At 35.1% G+C, this 21,332-nt stretch overlaps 1 protein-coding gene across 1 annotated transcript; it reads left to right on the top strand.

The window, feature by feature from the left end:
- Window positions 1-9,201: 9,201 nt before the first annotated feature.
- On the top strand, window positions 9,202-21,050 carry LOC124630042 (putative fatty acyl-CoA reductase CG5065). The gene is made up of 10 exons (XM_047163750.1): window positions 9,202-9,325; window positions 11,674-11,790; window positions 12,275-12,397; window positions 15,104-15,229; window positions 15,657-15,801; window positions 16,882-16,983; window positions 17,972-18,158; window positions 18,557-18,663; window positions 19,091-19,223; window positions 19,703-21,050. Exons 1-10 carry the CDS (start codon window positions 9,227-9,229, stop codon window positions 19,932-19,934), a joined length of 1,371 nt encoding a protein of 456 aa, XP_047019706.1. The 5' UTR covers window positions 9,202-9,226; the 3' UTR covers window positions 19,935-21,050.
- The last annotated feature ends 282 nt before the right edge of the window (window positions 21,051-21,332 follow it).

Here is a 21,332-nt window from a genome sequence, read left to right as displayed (position 1 = left end):
TTTTTGTTAAGTAAATGATTAAGTTTTATTGTTGCTGCTATATTTAACAATATTTCGAGTAATAGGTACTAGAAAGTGTTGCAATTTTTTCTACATTGCTTATTTTTGTAACTGAGCCTCTAACTTGCCTCTTAAAACAGTGCTTTCTAAAATATGTTTTCTTACAAGAAACTTCAAAATCTACATTAACTATCAGATTGGTCTACACAAAGAACTTAAAACAACTTCTAAAACTAAAATTAAGTTCAGATTAACATAGAAATAGGAATATAATAAGCGAATTGAAAACTTGAAACTCTATTCGGCAATTTTCGTTTCAGACGTCACTTCTACGAAAATACTTGAAGTTAGCAAAATTTTATGAAATTGAAGAGCTCATTACGAGACCCTTTCTAGAAATCTTTATTAAAAACATAAAGATTAAGCAATAGTAAGCATAATTTTCAAAAATAATGAGTTAGTCTGTTTCGTATGATGATGATGATGATGATGATGTCCTCCTAGCCGATTATCGGCTACGGCGCACTAACGTAGATTTGAGCAATTTAGCTGGCCAAAAGTCTTTTTTTTTTAAATAAAGGTTATCATCAAATTGTGGGTAAAATGGAAAGAGGAATACCCCAGCAATAAGAATTTACCACATCTACCTACCAAACATGCGATATGCGCTTGCACCAGGAGTTGGAACTTGACCTTAGTGCAAATTTTACGTTATACGTTTTTAGAGATCTCGGTAGACGGTATTAAAGAAAAATTATTTTTGTGCTATCTAATTGATATTAAGCAACTATTATGATGGATTCGAGTTGTGTAGGTAACAGTTATTATATTTTAATATATTTTAAGTGTGATCACTTAATTTTTTATAGTATTATTTCAATTTTAAAAGAGGGTGTGTAAGCAAAATATTTTTTTAGTAATTTTCTTGTTTAAACACAATTTTGTTATATTATCGCGTTCGACCGCGTAAGATTTTTTTTAGTTTTAGATATTTGACATATTAAACTAGCTTACGACATATTTTTTGGCTGCGGATAGCTGCGGATGTCCGACTTACAGGCTTTTTAAGATTTGAAGCTCATACAAAAATAAAATACTTTTTTCTTGAAAATGTCACAAAGTGCATTTTTTTTTGTTTTGAGTACCTCTGGCGTAAAAATAGTGACCCTACGTTATATTTACAATAAAATACAATAGCAAGATCTGACTAATTTGGAAGAAAAACTAAATTACCTAGGAAACTAACTTTTGACCTATTAGGGTGACACACCTGATAATATAAGCAGTTTTAAACAAAGATTTGCATATTTTAAAATAGCTACGAAAGTAAAAAACTGAAACTATAAAAAAAATCCTTAAAACTAATGAGAATTGGTTAAGCAGAACATTTGAACGCCCGACAAGTGTTGGAAATCGACCGGGGCGGCCATCTAAATCACTTAAAGATTGTAGTGAGAGGACTAAACGAAGGAAAACTAAAGAAATACGAAACTGAAGAAATGTGACCAACAAAAAAAAAACATCAAAACAAGATTATTTTGCCCTGAAACAATAAAATATGCTACTACCAGCTGAATCAAACACAGAGTCTGATATATCAGAGGCAGAAAGTGAGGAATAAAAAAATATTAATTTTTTTTTTACTACATTACATATTATTTTGAAATAGATATAATAAAAAATATCATAACTACTTTTAAAATGAAAATATATGATACTCTACATTAAAAAAAAAATATTTACGGTTTTTTTCAATAAAACATGCTTATTATGTTGTACAAAATACAATGCTTATATAAAATAAATAATAAAATAATGATAAAATAAAGATAGAAAAAACGAAATACATTGTAAAATATTTTTGGCCGCCTAAATTGGTCAAATCTACGTATGTGCGGCGGCTGTTCTCATGTAAGGAGATTAGCCAACTGCGCAGGACATATTATAGTGCACGAGCATTTGCGCAGACACAGGTGCACTCACTATTCCTTAACTCTCATAGCCCTATGGGACGGTAATCCGACACGACCGGAGAGAGATCAGGCGCAGGACCGACATTTACGTGCTCTCCGATGCACGGGTGTATCAATCACCAGCTTCCAGGCTCCGGGCTGCTTTGTGAAAGTCTTCTAAAACCCACAAAGCGATTTCGGCCCAACTCGGGAATCGAACCCGAGACCTCGTGCTCAGCAGCCGCACTTGCGACAGCTAGACTAACGAGGCTGTTTGGTATAATAAGATATTAGGTAAGTAGTGACCCATCCTTGAACACGTGATTCTACCCATGATTACATACATTCCCTAAGATCATGGGTAGAATCACATATTCAAGTGCTAGTACAATCGGTCATTAACCAGTCACCCTATATTTCGAGAAAACATTGGTTTTCTACCAGCTAATAACTTCCGAATCATAAGGTTTATCTAATACCATCATCTGAAATTTTTATAAATCATTTTGTAATAATATAGTTGCAATAGTTGGCCTATATCTGGTCGTTGTAATGAGCACACTAGCCTACGTCCCCATACCAATTAGGAACTTGATCAAATATTTGGTCTGCTCCAAGTTTTCAGTCTACGGGGTTCTAAAATTACATTCTTAGTCTTATCGAGTAAGCTGAAGATTTAATCACCTAGCAAGCCCAGAGTGTCAGAGTTTTCAAATCCGCCTGACGGCCTCTGACGTGGAATTGTAACAACGGCTGCTACTGAAATTACATTAAAATGAAGACTTGCCTCTGTGACAGGGCTTAAGAAATGCAAATTCTACAAAAGCAAAAGATTGTCATAATGCTGCTAAAAACACGAATCTAATTAAATAGTCTGGATACAAGTAAAATCAACTCGAGCTCTCCTTAGCACTGAAATATTTTAAGGTTGTGACCACATTACTTAAGATATAGCGGCTACAATAACTTATTCTGTAGGGATCATTGTTTTCAAGTTTTCGCTGAGTCGACTACATAACTCACATGGATGAACAATAACTTGTAATTAATACTCTGGCCAAGTATCATTACAGTAGGTTTAGCGTGAAAAAGTATCAAACATACCAATACCCAAATGCATAATTGTTTAATGTACATTGTTTATAATATTGTAAAAATTGCTATAATAGGTTTACTTTGTAACTTTCGTCAACACCTATTCTATCTTAGTCAGACCATAAGTCTAATTAGATGAAGTCAAAAAGTCAAAGTCAAATCATTTATTTCATTTAGGCCTTTACAAGCACTTATGAACGTCAAAATTATAACTAAGTTTGATTCTAGTTTGATTCTAGTTGCCCATTCCAAAAGTAGCTTCCTATGGAGAAGAACGGGCAAGAAACTCCATGGTTACTCTTTTTAAAAATAATATAGTATTACAGTTTGTATGTATTGATACATACAGTAAAAGCATGCGAAGATCATGTAGAATCGCAAAGACAAATGAGGATAAAGTGACAATTAAAATGCTACATGGTGTTCACATTTACAAATTGGTTTATATTTTGGTACAAAGTTACAAACAAATTTTAATAATCAAAAGATGAATACAATTTTATTTGCTGGTGTAGTTTTAATTTGTTAATTAATTAGATATTGTCAGTATGTCCTATGGAGCAGGACCAGCATGTTTCCAAGCATTTTTATCTTGAATGTAATCTTCTAATTTATAATATGCTTGCTTACAAAGTGTGGCTTTTATATGAGTTTTAAACCGCAAGTCATTCAATTCCAGAATGTTGTCTGGTATTTTATTATAACATTTGACACAATATCCCATGAAAGATGTATGTACTTTAGATAATCTAAACTGCGGGATAGCTAACTTATTTTTATTTCTAGTGTTATAATTATGTCTATCACATATTTTATCAAACAAATGTAAGTTTTTCCTAACATACATGATATTTTCATAAATAAATTGGCAAGGTACGGTCATGATATTAATGAAAACTTAAAATCGCTACTTATTTACCACTCAATCCTCTACCTTATATTATAATTAGGTACTTTTGCCACTAGTTAAGCTGAGTTCATTGAAGTTAACTAAAAGTTTTACTAGGTGTTTCATTTATTACAAAGTTGCATGAAATAAAAAAGTCATTCGTTGGTTTTTCGTCGCTCCAGCCTGTAAGTGACGGGATCTTTCTCAAGAGCCAAGAAAGAGTTTGTAATCGGTCTGATACTGCCCAAATTGTCAGACGTCCATAGTAACTTAGGCTCAATAAAAATATTTCATGTACAGTGAAAATTCTTACAGTTTTTTGTGTAGTTTAATGTCAGAAGCTTTTCTATGTTTTCCACTTTTGCATTGAACTTCTCAAAACCAAATTATTCCAAATTATTCAAACGAAAAACCTGAACTCGATAAACAAAATAATTACTTATTAACATGATATTTTTTTTTGGAAAAGTTCTAGATAACAATTAAATATTTTATAAGAAGTTAGTATTTTATATGTAAATTGTTATAGTAAAGAACTTTGTGTCCGTGAGAATTAAGTTTTAAAAGTTGATTGGGTGGGCCGAAACCTGACATTGTTCTTTCCATACTGATTTATGAGACCCGAACAAACTGTTGGCCGTCTCAAAGTTTACAAAGGTTCTCTAAAGAAGAAGGTTTGTTGAGTGAAAAGAAGAGGCTTCTTTCTACGTATACTTCTATCTATACGTTATATTTATAACTTATAAAAAATTTAGATATAATATCAAACTAACACTAGATTTTAAGCTCAATGAAGTACTAACAACATATGAAGTGTAAAAATAAGGGTTATGATATAAACGCTTTTAGCTTTTTATTTTATTTATACTATACTTATACTTCTGTATATTACTTCTATATACGTACATTCTACATAGGTACATTCTAATGTAAGTTATGTGCGTAATACCAAGAAACGGCCAAGAAAAGGCACTACAGAGGCTTATGCCGAACAAAATCTTATAATGTATGCTGATAAATTTAAATGGTGAATATTTTTTTATTCTGATAAAAATAAAAGTTTTTTCTTTGATTTATTGTAAACTAGCTGGTGCCCGCGACTTCGTCTGCGCAGGTTTAGTATTTCGAACAATATGTTTACAAATTGTAGCCTATGTGTTATTCTGATGTATAAGCTATATTATTGTAAAGTTTCATTAAAATCCATTCAGTAGTTTTTGCGTGAAAGAGTAACAAACATCCATACATCCATACATACAAACTTTCGCGTTTATAATATTAGTAGGATAAATTATGTAGATGAGGCGTAACGCATAAAGTAAATTATAGTCTTTGGCGTAACGCGACTGTCATCTTTTGCGTTTCAAATCATTCAAGCGCTTTAAGAATAACCATCCATGCCTTTGAAATGTGGTGCTGGAGAAAGCTGCTACGCATTCCTTGGACAGCTATGAGGACCAATGTCTCCATCCTCGAAGAGCTGAAGGTTGCCAAGCGTCTGCTGACTACGTGCCAGGAAAGGATCCGGAGTTTCTTTGGCATAGCTTGGAGAGACTCATCATTCTCGGACAAATGGAGGGGAAGCGCGCTAGAGGAAGAGCACCAGCTAGATGGGTGGACCACCTCAAAGAGGTGACGTGAGGCCAGATACAGGGAGCGGTACATATGGCGCTGAACCGGACCGAGTGGAGAAGATTGACATACAGTCACGATCCTCAGCATTGAGGGAACGACCAGAAGAAGAAGAATAAACAATTTTTTTTAACGCATCATCTTCCAAGCTACCCGCAACGACTGCCGAGAATGTTAAATGAAAGCCGGGACCTACAGTTAAACGTACCCCCCGAAACACAGTCATTGGTGTCCAAGATATGCTTAGAAAATACATACAAACTTAGAAACTTAATTGCATTGGCACTTGCCTGACCTGGAATCGAACCCCCCACTCATACCTACTTGAGAAGTTGGTTCTTTACTCGCTAGGCCACCACGACAAAAACAAAAAAGGAGAAGTCGGTGTCTAGAAGTTGCAGATATATTATTTCACCATATACTATTAGAGCGATGCCCAAAAAGGTTTTTATGGTCATAAAACATGTTGAAATAACTATTTACTAAACGACGATTTAGAAAACTGCTAAATCGATTGAGACGAAATAAGGCAGGGATGACTGATGCCCTGAAGAAATAATCATTATGTCCGGGTGATGGGAGTAAATACATAATACTGATACTGCGGGTGGCAACTAGTTTGTAATTTATAAAGGCTTTTGCTAGTTTCTGGAGCATGTAAATGCACTGAAAAGGGGCCATTTTCATCATTCAACTAAAAAAGTCAAAGTCATTTATTATTTGCCTTAAAAAATGGGCCTTTGAGCCTTGCTAGTGATTATTATTTAAATATTTTCATGTTATTATTTGTTTACGTTCATTGTTTGTCTCTATTCGATCACCTCTGATCATTATGTCGCAGGCAGTTTAGAAAATCTGCCATTTCTTATTTCTTTGACATCGAGGATAGAATTGTAATAAATCTGTATTGGTAAACGTTGATTGAACTAAAAAACATTTCCAAAAAGAAATATGCACAGATGTTCCACTCTGTTTTTTTAATGAATCAATAAAATTAAAAATTCCATTACCTCTGAGCGTTTAATCGGGACAATACAATTTCATTCAATAGGTACACGACGGAGGTCAACTTGGTCGTCAAGACACTCATTAAATAAAAAAGTAGGTATGATTGCATTCCCGTTTTGTATGAAGACACCAATTTGTATGTAGTAATGTGTCTTAAAATCTTTTTATTTTTTTTCTAGACTCTGATTATCTCACGTTAAGCAGTTTTTCTTCGATATTTTATTAAAAGTAATGTCTTAATTATATCGTTTTTGTTGTCATTATGTTTGGTTTATTTTATAGTTACGGTACCGCTTTGTATTAATGAGTTGCCTTATTTGATTGAAGTCATCGGTAAAAGCAAGAGTGATCTTATGTAACGAACAATGGTAAGTTCATGCAACTTTTTAAATAAATAAATCTTAATAAAAACTAAGTTACAGAATGATATACTTAATTGCGGTTTGTATTTAATATTAATTCATTTGTATTTAAATCAGCCCATATAGGGTTTTATGGACTATATTTACAAGAAAAATAAGCATTTTCCCTTGATAATTTTAAAAAAATAATGGAAAATTCTATATTAAGTCTATTCTTTCGATTTCGTCTAATGCAGTTGGCAACGACGACATATGCTCAAGAATGATTTCCCTCACTCTTTCCTCTGTCCTTCCTGTATTGACTCACATTTTTAATTTTTCATTGTCCTCCGGCTCCTTTCCCGATCTATGGAAAGCAGCTATTGTTCTTCCTTTGCCCAAAATTTCAAATCCTATAGCTTTGACAGATTTTAGACCCATCTCCATACTCCCATTCCTTTCTAAAGTTCTTGAGCATCTAGTTCACCGTCAACTGACTGCGTATATAGACAGAATGGATCTGCTGAGTCCGTTTCAATCTGGCTTTCGGCCTGGTCACAGTACATCAACGGCATTGTTGAAGGTCACTGATGACATTCGCCTCGCGATGGAGAACAAATCTCTCACTTTACTCATCCTTCTTGATTTTAGCAGTGCCTTTAACTCTGTTGACTTTGATATTCTACTTGGTATTCTTAAATCTATAAATATTTCCCCTTCCACCCTAAGTTGGTTTGATTCTTATTTAAAAGGCCGTTCACAAAGTGTTCGCCTCGATAACTTGACCTCTGGCTGGTGCAATCTCACTGCGGGTGTACCTCAAGGTGGCGTTCTCTCTCCTCTCCTGTTTTCTATTTTCATTGACTCTGTCACAAAGGTCATTTCTTCCCACTTCCATCTCTATGCAGACGACTTGCAGCTCTACAGACATTTTCCTTGTGCAGATGCAGCAGCTGCTGTTACTGCCATGAATCATGACCTGGATGCGATTGGTGATTGGGCGCAGTCCTTTGGGCTGCAAATTAATCCCAGGAAGTCTCAGGCTATGATCATTGGCAGCAGATACATGCGTAGCAGGTTAGATGTTGCATCACTACCACCTCTAAGTTTGAATGGGGTTCAGATTGACTACGCTAATACAGCAAAAAACCTGGGTATTACACTTGATATAAACTTATCGTGGACAGCTCAAGTCAATGAAGTTAGTCGTAAAGTTTACTGCACTTTCCATGCGCTGAAATGCCTTCAATACTTTTTGCCCTTGAAAACCAAAATATCTCTTGCTCAGACTCTCATCCAACCCATCATAGATTACGCCGATGCCTGTTATCTGGATGCCACTGAGGAGCTTTTAAATAAACTTGAGCGCTTGCAAAATCTTTGTATACGTTTTGTTTTCAATCTTAAAAAGTATGATCATGTCTCACACTTTCGCAAGGAACTCAAGTGGCTCCCAATTCGTCTTCGCAGGAACACTCGCATTTTGTGTCTTCTTTTTAATATCCTCTTTAATCCTAAATCTCCTTCGTACCTGCGGGAACGTTTCTCCTTTCTTCGCTCACCTGATGCGTCCTGCAGGACACATCTCAAATCCCTTCTTAAATTCCCTTCCCACTCCACTGACTTCTACTCCTACTCCTTCACCGTGCACGCTGTACGGCTGTGGAATAAGTTGCCGCCTGAGGTGAGGAGCTGCCAGACTGTTGCTGTGTTTAAACGCAAGTTGAAAGAACACTATCTTTCCTCTCTGTCATAGATGTATATAGTATTTATTTTATATTTATATATATATATATATATATATATGTATTTAAGTAGTTTATGTTAGTGATTATATATTGGTTATATCTTCTTTCTTTTTACACTGTCTATCTGTACCTATCTCTTCTATTTCTAACTCTCCCATAACGGGCCTGCTGGAAGAAATTTCATTAATAGAGATAAGCTGTGTTTTCCTATTATTTATTATTGTTTGTGTTCTATGTGTACAAAAGTGTTAAATAAATAAATAAATAAATAAATAAAATTTTCCCACCAAGAGTAATTAGGATTATCCTTGTCAAAATTAACCCAGTCGATATAAAATACATAAAAATAAGTCATCATCAATATTTACGGGCATATTACGAAACCCCCAACTTCGCACTACTGTCGCAACGTTTACCTGTATTATTTACAGTAAATATTTATCTTCGCGAGCTTCAGAGCGCATTGTTTATCGAATCGCTTGGACATCCACTTGTCCTGAACGACGTAGACGGAGAGACGATCACAATAATTTTTTCCTAATTTTTTTGAAAATTATTAAAATGGTCGTTTTAACTTCGAAAGAGACAAAACCTTCAGTAGCTGAGTTTTATGCGGGAAAATCTGTTTTTATTACTGGTGGTACTGGATTTCTTGGGAAGGTACGTACCTAAATGTGTTCGTTTTTCCATTTTTTCTACTTTTTGGTTATTTGTATATTTTTTTCCCGACTGTCAATTGAACACCTTTGGTAACTGGATAGAGAAGGTCAGATAGTTGCTCCTTTTAAAACCCTTTGAAAGCCGAACCCAACATAATAAGGAAAAGACTAGGCAGTTGATGATTACGTGTACTCTTAGAGAGATGACCGACAACCGGTCTAGACGTCACTATTGTTTTTCTAACAAAATGATGAATGGGCATTGTTGTTACATCGCACGTAAATATTATTTTGTATCTTAATCTCATATACCTGCAATCTTATGTTTAAGTTATGACCGTATGAAAAAAAGTATAAATGTATATATTTTGCCTTTAAAACCACCTTGAGGTGTAGTCACAGATAATCCGGGTCAATGGATTGAAATAAGCAAATTATTTTTCAAAATTACACTGTTTGCCTCAATTCGATAAGACTTAAAAAAAATATTTATAAACTGACCGACTCAAGTACTGAATAAAAGAATTTCAGTAATATCTACAATATAATCAGAAAATTTTACTGGCCTTATAAATACATGCTTAAGTAACACACCCTGAGAAATATCTATTACTAAATCTGTCTCTCTATACATTGGGTTTTAACGTAAAACCTGATGAACTTATTTATAAATTGATATCCAAAGGTAAATAAAGGGTCTAGAGCTTGAGATAGTACATGATCAACTTCTTTAACTAGTGCCAGAAGGAAGCCAGGCGGGACATAGTTAAAACCGCTGGCAAATGCTTGTAAAGTCTAAGTAATCTTGTTTTATTTCAAATAGACCTATAAAAGCTCTTTCGAAACCTCAAACTAGTTGCGCAGTTCCAAAGAGTTGGTCTCATAGAGAAGAACCGGTAAGAAACTCCATGGAGCATGTAGGAGTATTGTACTTGGTAAAAGCTATCAAAAAATATAAATTTTAGCAGCGATACTTCCTAAGATTTACGCTGTTCTTCTTTGTAATCGTTGCGTATCTATGTTCTTAACTCTTTACGATCGAAGTGACAAAGTCAAAGATCAAAGTTACAATAGAGTAATAAATCAAAACCTTCGTAAAATTCGTCATTGTGAGTGTGATAAATATCTTATTGAAAACGTAATTATCAATTTTTTATATAAACTATGTATAATGCTGTCAATAATTAATATATTTCTTCCTTTAATATTTTGTTCCTATAGTGGTCTAATATTCTAAAATTATTATAAACTGGCTTTTGCCCGCGGCTTCGCTCCCGTCAACTGACTTCTCTACTTTACCCTATTTTTTTTTCATAAGAACCTTCTCCTGACAATAACAAACACAACAAAAAAAGAATTAGCCAAATTGGTCCAGGCGTTGTTGAGTTATGCGCTTACCAACACATTTTGCGATTCATTTTTATATTATAGATTGTATTCATAGGAACTATATCCAATTGTCTATAGATATAAAATAGATAACTTAATTATTTGGTGAATAACCGATCGGAAAGGATAGTCACATAAAAACAACAATACGCCTTGTAACTCGGTAGCGATATTTTTTTTCTCTATACTTCTCAATTCGAGAAGAGGCCACTGTCCAATAATCGGCTCAAATAGGCCAGAATTTGTTTCCCTCAAATGACAATAACCCACAAATCACAATGGTATTATAATTTCCACTGACATTGACCCTTTAAAACATTCATCATAATTCACGATTTATTCATGAATATGATAATATGTTTGATCACCTTGATTTGAATACACTGACCTTAAGATCTACCTGCGAAAGTGATGTGCTGGTAAACCTAAGGATTTGTCCTAAGAAATTATATTTTTAAGACTTTAGGAGACATACCCCTGTTCATCTTGATGATAAAGAAAGTCAGGAATAGATTTACAGAAGCTTTAACTTTAATGGATCTTTCTGCAACTGACGATTTGGCCGGATTCCCATTGTTGGAATGACACAATGTCATAAAAAAAAGAAAACATTGTAGGGAAAGATAGTTCCAGACTTACTATCTAAAGGTTCGTTTTGAAAGCAAGCTGCCGTCTGCAGCTACCTACTCCAGCTGAAAACCGCACTTGCATGCATGAAATCGGTCGATATCTGCGAGCACAAACACATGCTGCTGCCGCTACGGTCCAAAATGTTTTCATGTAGATACATACGAAACAGTAGTGCAGCTGCTGCCGATTACATGCAGACACGGCACTTGCGGTTGGCAGTTGCAGTCGGCAGCTAGCATTTAAAACGTACCTTAAACCTATTATATATATAGTATTCGAAATCGCAGCCCTTATAGCCTTAAAACATTTTTGTTAATTTTATTTTGACAGGTATTCATAGAGAAACTTCTGTATAGCTGTCCAGATATCGGCAATATTTACATGCTCATACGGGAGAAGAAAGGGCTATCTGTTAGCGAGAGAATAAAACAGTTTCTTGATGATCCGGTAAGTAAAAAATTATCTTACTAAGTGTCGCCCAAATATGATTACTATGAAAAGTTATTTTTGTTTGAAAACACGGATTAAATTCCTTTTAAGTGTTAGGTACCCTATTTATTGAAGAAGCTTCATCATCATCATCATCATCAGCCTATAGCAGTCCACTGCTGGACATAGGCCTCTCCAAGTGCACGCCACTGAGATCGATTTTCGGCTGCTCGCATCCAGCTCCTGCCAGCCGTCTTGCGCAAGTCATCACTCCACCGTGCCTGAGGACGTCCTACACTACGTTTGCCGAGGCGTGGTCTCCACTCTAGAACTCGTACTCGTAGAACTTGAAGAAGCTTATGAGCTGATTATTATCTGGGCGAGCAGAGTAATTTTCACAGGATGCTCAAGCTCAATAGAAAAAGTTCTAAATTGACATCATTAAGGTATATGCACATATAACTTACCAACATAAGAAGGTGTGATTTTATTATTATTTCAGCTCTTTACCAGACTAAAAGAGAAAAGGCCAGCAGATTTGGAGAAGATAGTTTTGATACCTGGCGATATTACTGCTCCTGACCTTGGTATTACTTCTGAAAATGAGAAGATGCTTATAGAGAAGGTGATGAATTCATTTCTTATTTTTTACTAGCTTCATCTTATACAATTTTAAGAAAGATTTATAAAAAAAACTAGCGTCTGCCAGCAGTTTCACCCGCATCCCGTGGGAACCTCTACACCAGTGTTTCCCAAAGTGGGCGATAACGCCCCCTTGTGGGCGCTGCAGGTCTCAAGGGGGGCGGTAAGGGCGTTGTGTAGAGGCCTGGGCGGTGATTTGTAATTTTATTTAGCTAGGAGGCCTCTTAGACAACGACTTGTGAACATCAACTAATATGAATTGAACAAATAATATGAAAACAAGGCATGACGTCGAGGCGGCACTGGAGGGGTGCCAGTCCGGCTGTCACCCCTCTCTTTCTCGTTTATTTATGTTTTTTCCCGGTTTACTTAAATTAATTCCTCAAAGTTATAAAAAAAAAAACAGTTTTTTCAACATTTCTGGTTTATTCTGCGCCCTTTGAGTCAGTCAAAAAATTTTGCGCTCGCTGCACTCGCGCCTTTCACTTAACAGTAACTATTTTCTAATTTCTTTAGGTATCATTGCGTCCCAAAAATCAAAAAAATTGCGCTCACGGCTTCTTCTCTTTGCAGTGTTTTTTTTTTTCCACACTTGTTGAGGTACTTTTGTGCCCCAAAACTAAACAATTTGCGCGGTTTTTTTTAACTTGTTTTGGTACTTTACTTTTCCAAAACTCAAAAATTTCGCGCTCGCTGCGCTCGCGGCTTTTTCACTTGTGACTGGTTTTTATAAAACATGTTTGGGTTCTATTATGTCCCAAAACTCAAAAATTAGCGCTTCAAAAGTTTGCAGTGATCTGTCTCCGGTTTCTTTATGTTAAACCAGGCAAAAAGCACCATGAATGACCATATTGCACCATATTTTGTCGTTTTTTTGGGGGGTGCTCAATAGGTAGTCCGCCCCGGGTGCCACCCGATGCTACGCCGCCACTGTAATAGTCAACTTGAGACCTAAGCGCCGCGGTATGTTATCTACCTGCGCTCAGGTTTCAAGTTGCGGGTTATAGTAAAAGTTTCGTTTAGAACTCTCCGTTAATAAACATATATAGGTCACAATAATTAATTAATTTAATTTAAAGTTATAGTGGTTTTTAAATAGGTGAAAAAATGGGGGGCGCTAAAAAAATATTTATTCTCAAAGTGGGCAGTAGACAAAATAAGTTTGGGAACCACTGCTCTACACGAACCGGGATAAAAAGCCTATAGCCTTCCTCGATAAATGGGCTATCTAACACCGAAAGAATTGTTTAAATTGGACCAGTAGTTCCTGAGATTAGCGCATTCAAACAAACAAACAAACTCTTCAGCTTTATAATATTAGTATAGATAAAATTATATGTTTTTTAATATGGATTTTACAATGGTTTGCTTTTGCTGAAAACCGAAACATGAAAATTCGTTCACCAGTTTTGAAGAGTTGGATGCAACCAGACAGACTGACTGTATGATACAACTTCATAAGTTAACTTCTAAGTAATTGTGACAATGGATAAACTATGTAATTATTACCTTTTCTTAAGAGCTCTTAATTACTTCGCTATTGTTTTACATTTGCTACAGCTTTTTTATTAATTCGATTGCTCATAATTGTGATTGATCTTGCATGATCTTACTTAAGTACTTTAATGAAATAAATAGTCATCATAGAACGTTAGATATAATTTTTGTTTGTTCGTTAAATACTCCGAAACTACTGAACTGATTTGAAAAACTAATGGAATAAAAAAAAGTTTAATGTAATGAGTACAAACACATGTTTAAGTATCGGTCAGTAATTACCAGCACAAGTCAACCTATAAATTTTTAAAGGGAACACAACAACACATTTTAAATTAAATAAATAATAATGTCGGGACACCTTTTCACACACGGTCGGTTAGCCCCATGGTAAGTTATTAATTAACTTGTGTTATGGGTGCTAACACAACTGATAAACTACATATAGCTACATATATAAGGTGCTTTATTATTACCTGCCAGGACTTGAATGGAGGGTAGTATTGCGTTTATAGATTACAATAGTGAAGAAATTTCGTTCCTCGGAACAGTCAATTCAATTTGAGACAGTAAACAAGTTAAATTAACATTGGCTGTACTCTGCATAACGTGGTTCACAAATTACGCGCGTAGTGTCGCTTCATCAATGAGAGCAACTGCTATCTCTTTCTATCTGTTCTGCAAGAGTGGCAACGCGCAACTCTATTGTGGTTGATGGATGGTTTTAAACTAATAAAACAAGTCAAATTTATACGTATTTTTTTTGTATGAAAAAAATATGACAAATAATCAATAATTTATATTTACTATTGTAATTCTATAAACGGAATACTACCCTCCATTTAAGTCCTGGCAGGTAATAATAAAGCACCTTATATACATATTTATAAATACATATTGTAACACCCAGACCACGGCCAACAAGCATGCTCATCACACAAATGTCGACCGAACCGGGAATCGAACCCGGGACCTCAGGTTCGGCGGTCCGGCATGATGACCATTGCGCCATCGAGGTCGTCTAAAGATACATTTGATTTAAAACAATTGAATGTGTGTCGTATTTGTCCGGGATAAGTTTGAATGTTAATTCGCAAAAAGGTTTCATCCATTTGCCGTGGAACCAGTCTACTTACCAGTCATTCTATATAATGCGGTTCCAGAACTTCTTCTTCTATCAATAATACTCCAGGTATCAGTGATTATCCACTCGGCTGCTACAGTGAAGTTCAATGAGCCTCTCCCAACTGCTTGGAAGATCAACGTGGAGGGAACTAGGATGATGCTGGCTTTGAGTCGGAGGATGAAGAGGATTGAGGTATTATTATTGTATATTATAAGGCAACCGTAGTCAAAATAAAAACTAGACACTACATAGATCAAAAGTCTATGACAAGCTTAAGCAAGAAAAGAAAACGTTTATGAAAAACTGGCCATGTACGAGTTGAATTCGAACATGTAATGGTCCGTAGGTACTATTTTAAATATGAGACGGCCAAAACTGTCCCGTTTGTTTTATGGGAGTCTAATAAAATAAATATTTTATTCTATTCTAAAAATATTTATTTTATTCTAGTCTCGTGTTCGTGATGATATTGGTTTGGTGATGCATAGACAGATAGATATCGAATAATAAGGTCAAGGTTATAAGGTACTATAGGCACTGAATCCTAGAAAATAATAATTGTATAACGTGTATGAAAATATATAAAGTCTCAAGTTCTAACTTTATTCGAATTACTCAGGTATTCATACACATATCGACGGCTTACACGAACACAAATAGGGAAGTAGTTGACGAGATCCTGTACCCAGCGCCCGCTGACATCAATCAGGTACATCAGTATGTAAAAGACGGGATTTCTGAGGAAGACACAGAGAAAATACTTAGTAAGTAGCATTTAAAACATTTTAACATAAGAGATGTGACAAATTGAGTTACTATGTAATATTGAGAGGCCAGGGTCACCAGATATCACTTCTTATTTTCTTACTGAAATACGTGTCGCTGCGGGATTCGTCGAAAAAGTTACTGCGGCTCTGGAACATAAAGGGCTTAAGAAGGAACATGGTGGGTCTAAGTCAGTAAAAGTCTGCCACTCCCTCACGCTGCCCCATAGCGGGAGGGGTCATATGATGAAATTCTGCAAAATAGAAAAAGAACAATACTGTAAGAGCAAGTAAGTTTCAACATTGACTGTTTCTTTACTAGGTAAGTTGCACCGACGAATTAAAAAATGTCAGCTGCATTTGAAAAAAAATAAAAAAATATCGACAACATATCCTAAGCTGATTATGACGTAATATATTCTTATATCTTATCAAATTACTGCTTCAAATTAAGTAATTAAGCCTACTTTGTTTATTTTTAGAATTGATCCCTATAATATTTAAAGATGTGTATTATTATGATAATTTTCGTCTCTTAATAAACATTAGGTATAGTTGAATTTGAAACAATTGATAAGAAATTCGTCGTAATGACCATTGCTTTTTGTGATAAAATAAATGAAGTCTGGCAGCCCAAGGATCTTGGTCTATAAGAAATATACAATACTAACGAAATATCTAAGATTACAAAATCAACGTCAATATTAAGTATATTAAGTATTCTGAATCCTGTTTCAAGCTAACTGCAGACAGAGGTTTTTATAGAAACTGTTGAATGAACAATGCAGTTTTACGTCATCGTTTATACCATTATTAATTGAAGATTGACTGAGAGTCTAACTAATGATGTATTCCTAGCTGATTATCATATAAAGACATTATCCAACTGCGCAAGACATATGTATTATAGTGCACGAGCATTTGCTTGGACACAGGTGCACTCACTATTCCTTCACTCTCTGCGCCCGACGAGACGGCAATCCGACATGACCGGAGAGAGATCAGGCACAAGATCGACGTTAACGTGCTCTCCAATACACGGGTGTAAAGATATATAAAATGCTGATCATTTCTTTACAGATGGCCGTCCAAATACATACACGTTCACGAAAGCTTTGACTGAGCATCTGGTTGCTGAGAACCAAGCCTACGTACCTACTATCATTGTTAGGCCTTCCGTCGGTAAGTTTATATGGAACTAGCTTCCGCCAGCAATTTCACCCGCATTCCGTGGGAACCTCTGCACGAATTAAAAGAAATAAAGGTCGGGATAAAAAGTAGCCTTATAGCCTTTCTCGATAAATGGGCTCTGTAACACTGAGAGAATTTAATAAATAATTCAAATCGATCCAGTAGTTCCTGAGATTAGCGCGTTCAATAGGATATAAGTAGGAATAGGATTCCTAGCAATTCTCAGATTCAATTTTCAATTTAAATTTTCAATTTATTCTGGGCTGGGGAAGTAGTTATCTCGGATTGTGGGTGAAACAACAGGGAACAGCTATTAAGAAATAGTTAAGAAAAATGAAAACCTGACGTTTGAGCAGGCTAAAAACCTGCTTCCCCTTTTTGGACGAAAAAGATAGTCTTGAAGATAAAAAAATACATAAACAATATCCTGAAGCTTATTTACAACAAACATAAACATTTTTATGTTGTCGATGGAAAATTATAATTTTATTTTTATGTCCTTCTCGTAGTTTATTATATCGTAAAATGTAAAGGGATTTATTGTGACCCGGGCGCAAGTAGGCAAATGATTTATTGTCATCTCATCTTTCTGTCAATATTTTATAACATGGGATGTCATATGAATGGACCTAGACTTTATTGTCCGATCTTTTCCATAAAAAAAAATCTTTTTTAATGGACCACTTAATTTAATATGTATTATCAAACTCTTTAGACTTTTATAAATAATGACTTTAAAGGCTTTTGATTTTTTGTTTTGTGTTTGATAAGATGCATGTTCAGCAGTGGGCGTCCTACAGTTGAGATGATGATAATGATACACATTAAACATTTATTTTATTCTAAAACGATAATGTAGATTTATAACTTTTATTACACAACATCAAAATTATTTAAAGAGCTATTTTCTCTCTCCACAACAACCATTTTCATAACTACATTTCCATAATTAACACAATATTAATCTACGTCTTTTCAGTGGCAGCAATAAAAGATGAGCCAATAAAGGGTTGGCTCGGCAACTGGTATGGAGCTACTGGTCTTACCGTCTTCACCGCTAAGGGTCTTAACCGAGTTATATATGGACACTCCAGCTATATTGTAGATTTGATACCAGTGGATTATGTCGCTAATCTGGTGATCGCTGCTGGGGCTAAGAGTAGCAAGTAAGACTGTGTACCTACTTGTTCTAAGGCTTAAAGATATCCTTATGTACTTTAGATTAAGAATAAATTAATAGTAAGGCAAACTAAGTTAAGGCCCGTTGTATGCCGGTGCGCAGATAAATGTGAGACACAATTGATATTCTATTGTTTTATAATTAGCGGCATACAAGCCGTTAATGCTTCATAAATTAAGAACTAGGTGTTGTGACACAGATTGGTTCAAAAATGTTGAAAACGAATTATGTTATCCCGCCTGGTCATATGGTATCATGGTGTATGCCCACATATAGCAATAATTATAAATATCCAAAGTTTTGACCCTCTTCTATTTACCTGTTTAAGGAATCAAGACTGCTGTTTGACAAATTATGTGCCATTGATATTCTTCTGACTTCCAGGTCAACTGAACTGAAGGTGTACAACTGCTGCAGCAGTGCCTGCAACCCCATCACAATTGGCAAGCTGATGAGCATGTTCGCTGAGGATGCTATCAAACAGAAGTCTTGTAAGTGGCACATTTACAATAGTTACTTTATTTTGTTTAGTTTTCTTTGGGAGTTTTAAATATACTGAATAGAAATATACATAACAAAAAAATTACATATCACGTTAAACAAGCGGCATTGGTGCGCCTAATCTGTTATTATGGGCAAAGTTCATGATAAGAGACTTGGTACAATATTATTTTAGGCAACATTTATGAATTATTTGATAAACAAAATAAATCAATCCATTGGATTCTTCAATTTTTTTGGTACTGACAAGTTCCATAACGTAGTTTTACTAAACCTCGAACCCCTATTGCTATTGTCAACTAATGCTCTTGGATAGATACAATTTTGCAACATCCATAATGCTGCAAAACAATGGCTATGTTTTAATGCAATCTAAATAAATCTATGTATAATAACATTAAACTAATTTCTTTACAGATGCTATGCCTTTACCTGGGTGGTACATTTTCACAAAATACAAATGGTTGGTGCTTCTCCTTACAATGCTGTTTCAAGTAATACCAGCGTATATCACAGATCTATACAGACACTTGATTGGGAAGAATCCACGGTAAGGATGTTTAAGGTTTTTAACTTAATAAAATATGAGTGTATTCAGTATCTGACTTGATAAAAAATAGGAATTCATATCCAATTTACACAATATAAAAACAGAGCAAACAGACTTAATCCCCAAAAACGACCAGGTCATAATTATGATTTTATATAATAATCCGGGCGTTTTTGAGATTATTTAATTAACATTCTCATGTAATCAATGTCGAACAATTGTATGTCAAACGTTAATTCGGTTCATGTCAAGCGACTTTAATTTCTGAGTGACTAAATAATATAAACATAAAGCATAGTCCAAAGACCATGCCAAGATCTTCAAAAAGATCTGAGTTTGAGCCTTGAGCAACATACTATATAATTTCATAGATAGGTCTCGGTGAAGGACATTCCTACATGTCAGTCACTATATTATGCGAGACAGGCTGATTTCTAACAAATAAATTAAAAATATTAGTGCTTCTATTTTTATTACAGGTACATAAAACTCCAGTCCCTAGTAAATCAAACGCGATCTTCAATCGACTTCTTCACGAGCCACTCCTGGGTGATGAAGGCAGACAGAGTGAGAGAGCTATTCGCCTCTCTTTCCCCCGCAGACAAGTATCTGTTTCCCTGTGATCCTACGGACATTAACTGGACACATTACATACAAGACTACTGTTGGGGAGTACGGCATTTTTTGGAAAAGAAATCTACGAATAAATAAATAGAAACGGCAATATACAAACTATTGATTTGCATTCGTGTCAAATTCAAGAACGTAATAATGATAATGATTCTCAACCCAAAACAACAATAAAATGGGTAGTTTTTTTTATTCTCACTATAAGTGTAACCCAGCCGTATTTAAGCCGTATTTATTTGTGTTACTAGCCTACCGACCAACCGCGCTGCGCTGTCACACAAACGCAAACATAAAGCATACGCAACGATCAGTCATAAAATCATTCACAAGATTGAGTTAATTTCAAAAACAAAAAAAGCAGCACATATCAGCTATTTCCCGTACTTTCAATTGATGTATTTACGTATTTTATAGCAACCTCCTTAAATCAGACACGGATGCAAATCAACAGCTTGTATAAAATAAATTAAATTATTTTTTGGTTAGTTCTTAGATATAGTTAGAGGTATTAGAAGCGATGGCTGATTTCTGTAAGAAGATTCTGTCAGGAAAAATAACAGAAGTATTATTTTGATAAAAATAAACACGGAGGAAGGAAAGATAGCGGAGATGTCGTAAGGAAGGTAGGTCAGGCGCCTTCTTGTAGGTCAAGCAACGTACGGTAGATGTAATCAGTTACTATAAATAACTAGGCGTTCGGGTTTCTTGTCAAAACAAAACTAATAGTCTAAGATCCCATCTAGAGGTATCCTTCACCGATATGCTTACAGATTGAGAAGTAATTTTCTATAAAATATGATATACTTGATATACTTATAAACCCATTAGGTTGCCAATTTTTTTTTTCAAAACCTGATTAATTCATAAATAATTGATAAACCTAATTTGTCAAAGATTGCTGGTAGCTGGGAAGGCGAATGAGAGGGGAGCTGGTACCGTTCCTCGTCCCCCGAACACCTGCATTTTGGCGTGCTACTTTCTTAGGAGGTTTTGTGTTATGACATCTCCGTTACAAATTTTGTTCTCCATGGTAGAGGCCATTAAGTAATGTCACATTCTTTTAGCCGTACTAAGTCGGGTAGAATGTTTTACTTAAAGGCGAAAATTAGCAGTAAAATTTAGTATTTCATATATTTTTTGTCTCATATTTTATTTATGTACATTTCCATTTCATTCAATAAACATTTGAAAAACCAAGTGTTTTTGTTTTATTCCTCAAAATCTTAATATGATCATCAATTAAACTTTCGAATAATAACACATACCCCTTTTTAGGGTTCCACAGTCAACAGGAACCCTTATAGTCTCGCCATGTCTGTTTGTCCGCGGATTATCTCAATGACCGTTAGCACCAGAGAGTGTTGTAGCAGTTTTTGAGTTTATGGCGAACAGAAAAACAGACGACTGTGGTGACTATGTTTTAGTACGTATAAAGGCTTAAAATTCATCGTCAGTTCGAAATCTAAAACAATGGGTAGG

The sequence above is a fragment of the Helicoverpa zea genome, chromosome 4, assembly GCF_022581195.2.
Source record: "Helicoverpa zea isolate HzStark_Cry1AcR chromosome 4, ilHelZeax1.1, whole genome shotgun sequence".
NCBI lineage: Eukaryota > Metazoa > Arthropoda > Insecta > Lepidoptera > Noctuidae > Helicoverpa > Helicoverpa zea.
The sequence above is the reverse complement of the archived record's forward strand: the minus strand, read 5'-3'. Positions and strand labels throughout refer to the sequence as shown.

Coding starts and splice junctions, on each gene's coding strand:
- LOC124630042 (XM_047163750.1), top strand. CDS start 9,227: ATGGTCGTTTTAACTTCGAAAGAGACAAAACCTTCAGTAGCTGAGTTT. Junction 11,791..12,274: donor AACAGTTTCTTGATGATCCG/GTAAGTAAAAAA, acceptor TTATTATTTCAG/CTCTTTACCAGACTAAAAGA. Junction 18,159..18,556: donor GCTGGGGCTAAGAGTAGCAA/GTAAGACTGTGT, acceptor TCTGACTTCCAG/GTCAACTGAACTGAAGGTGT.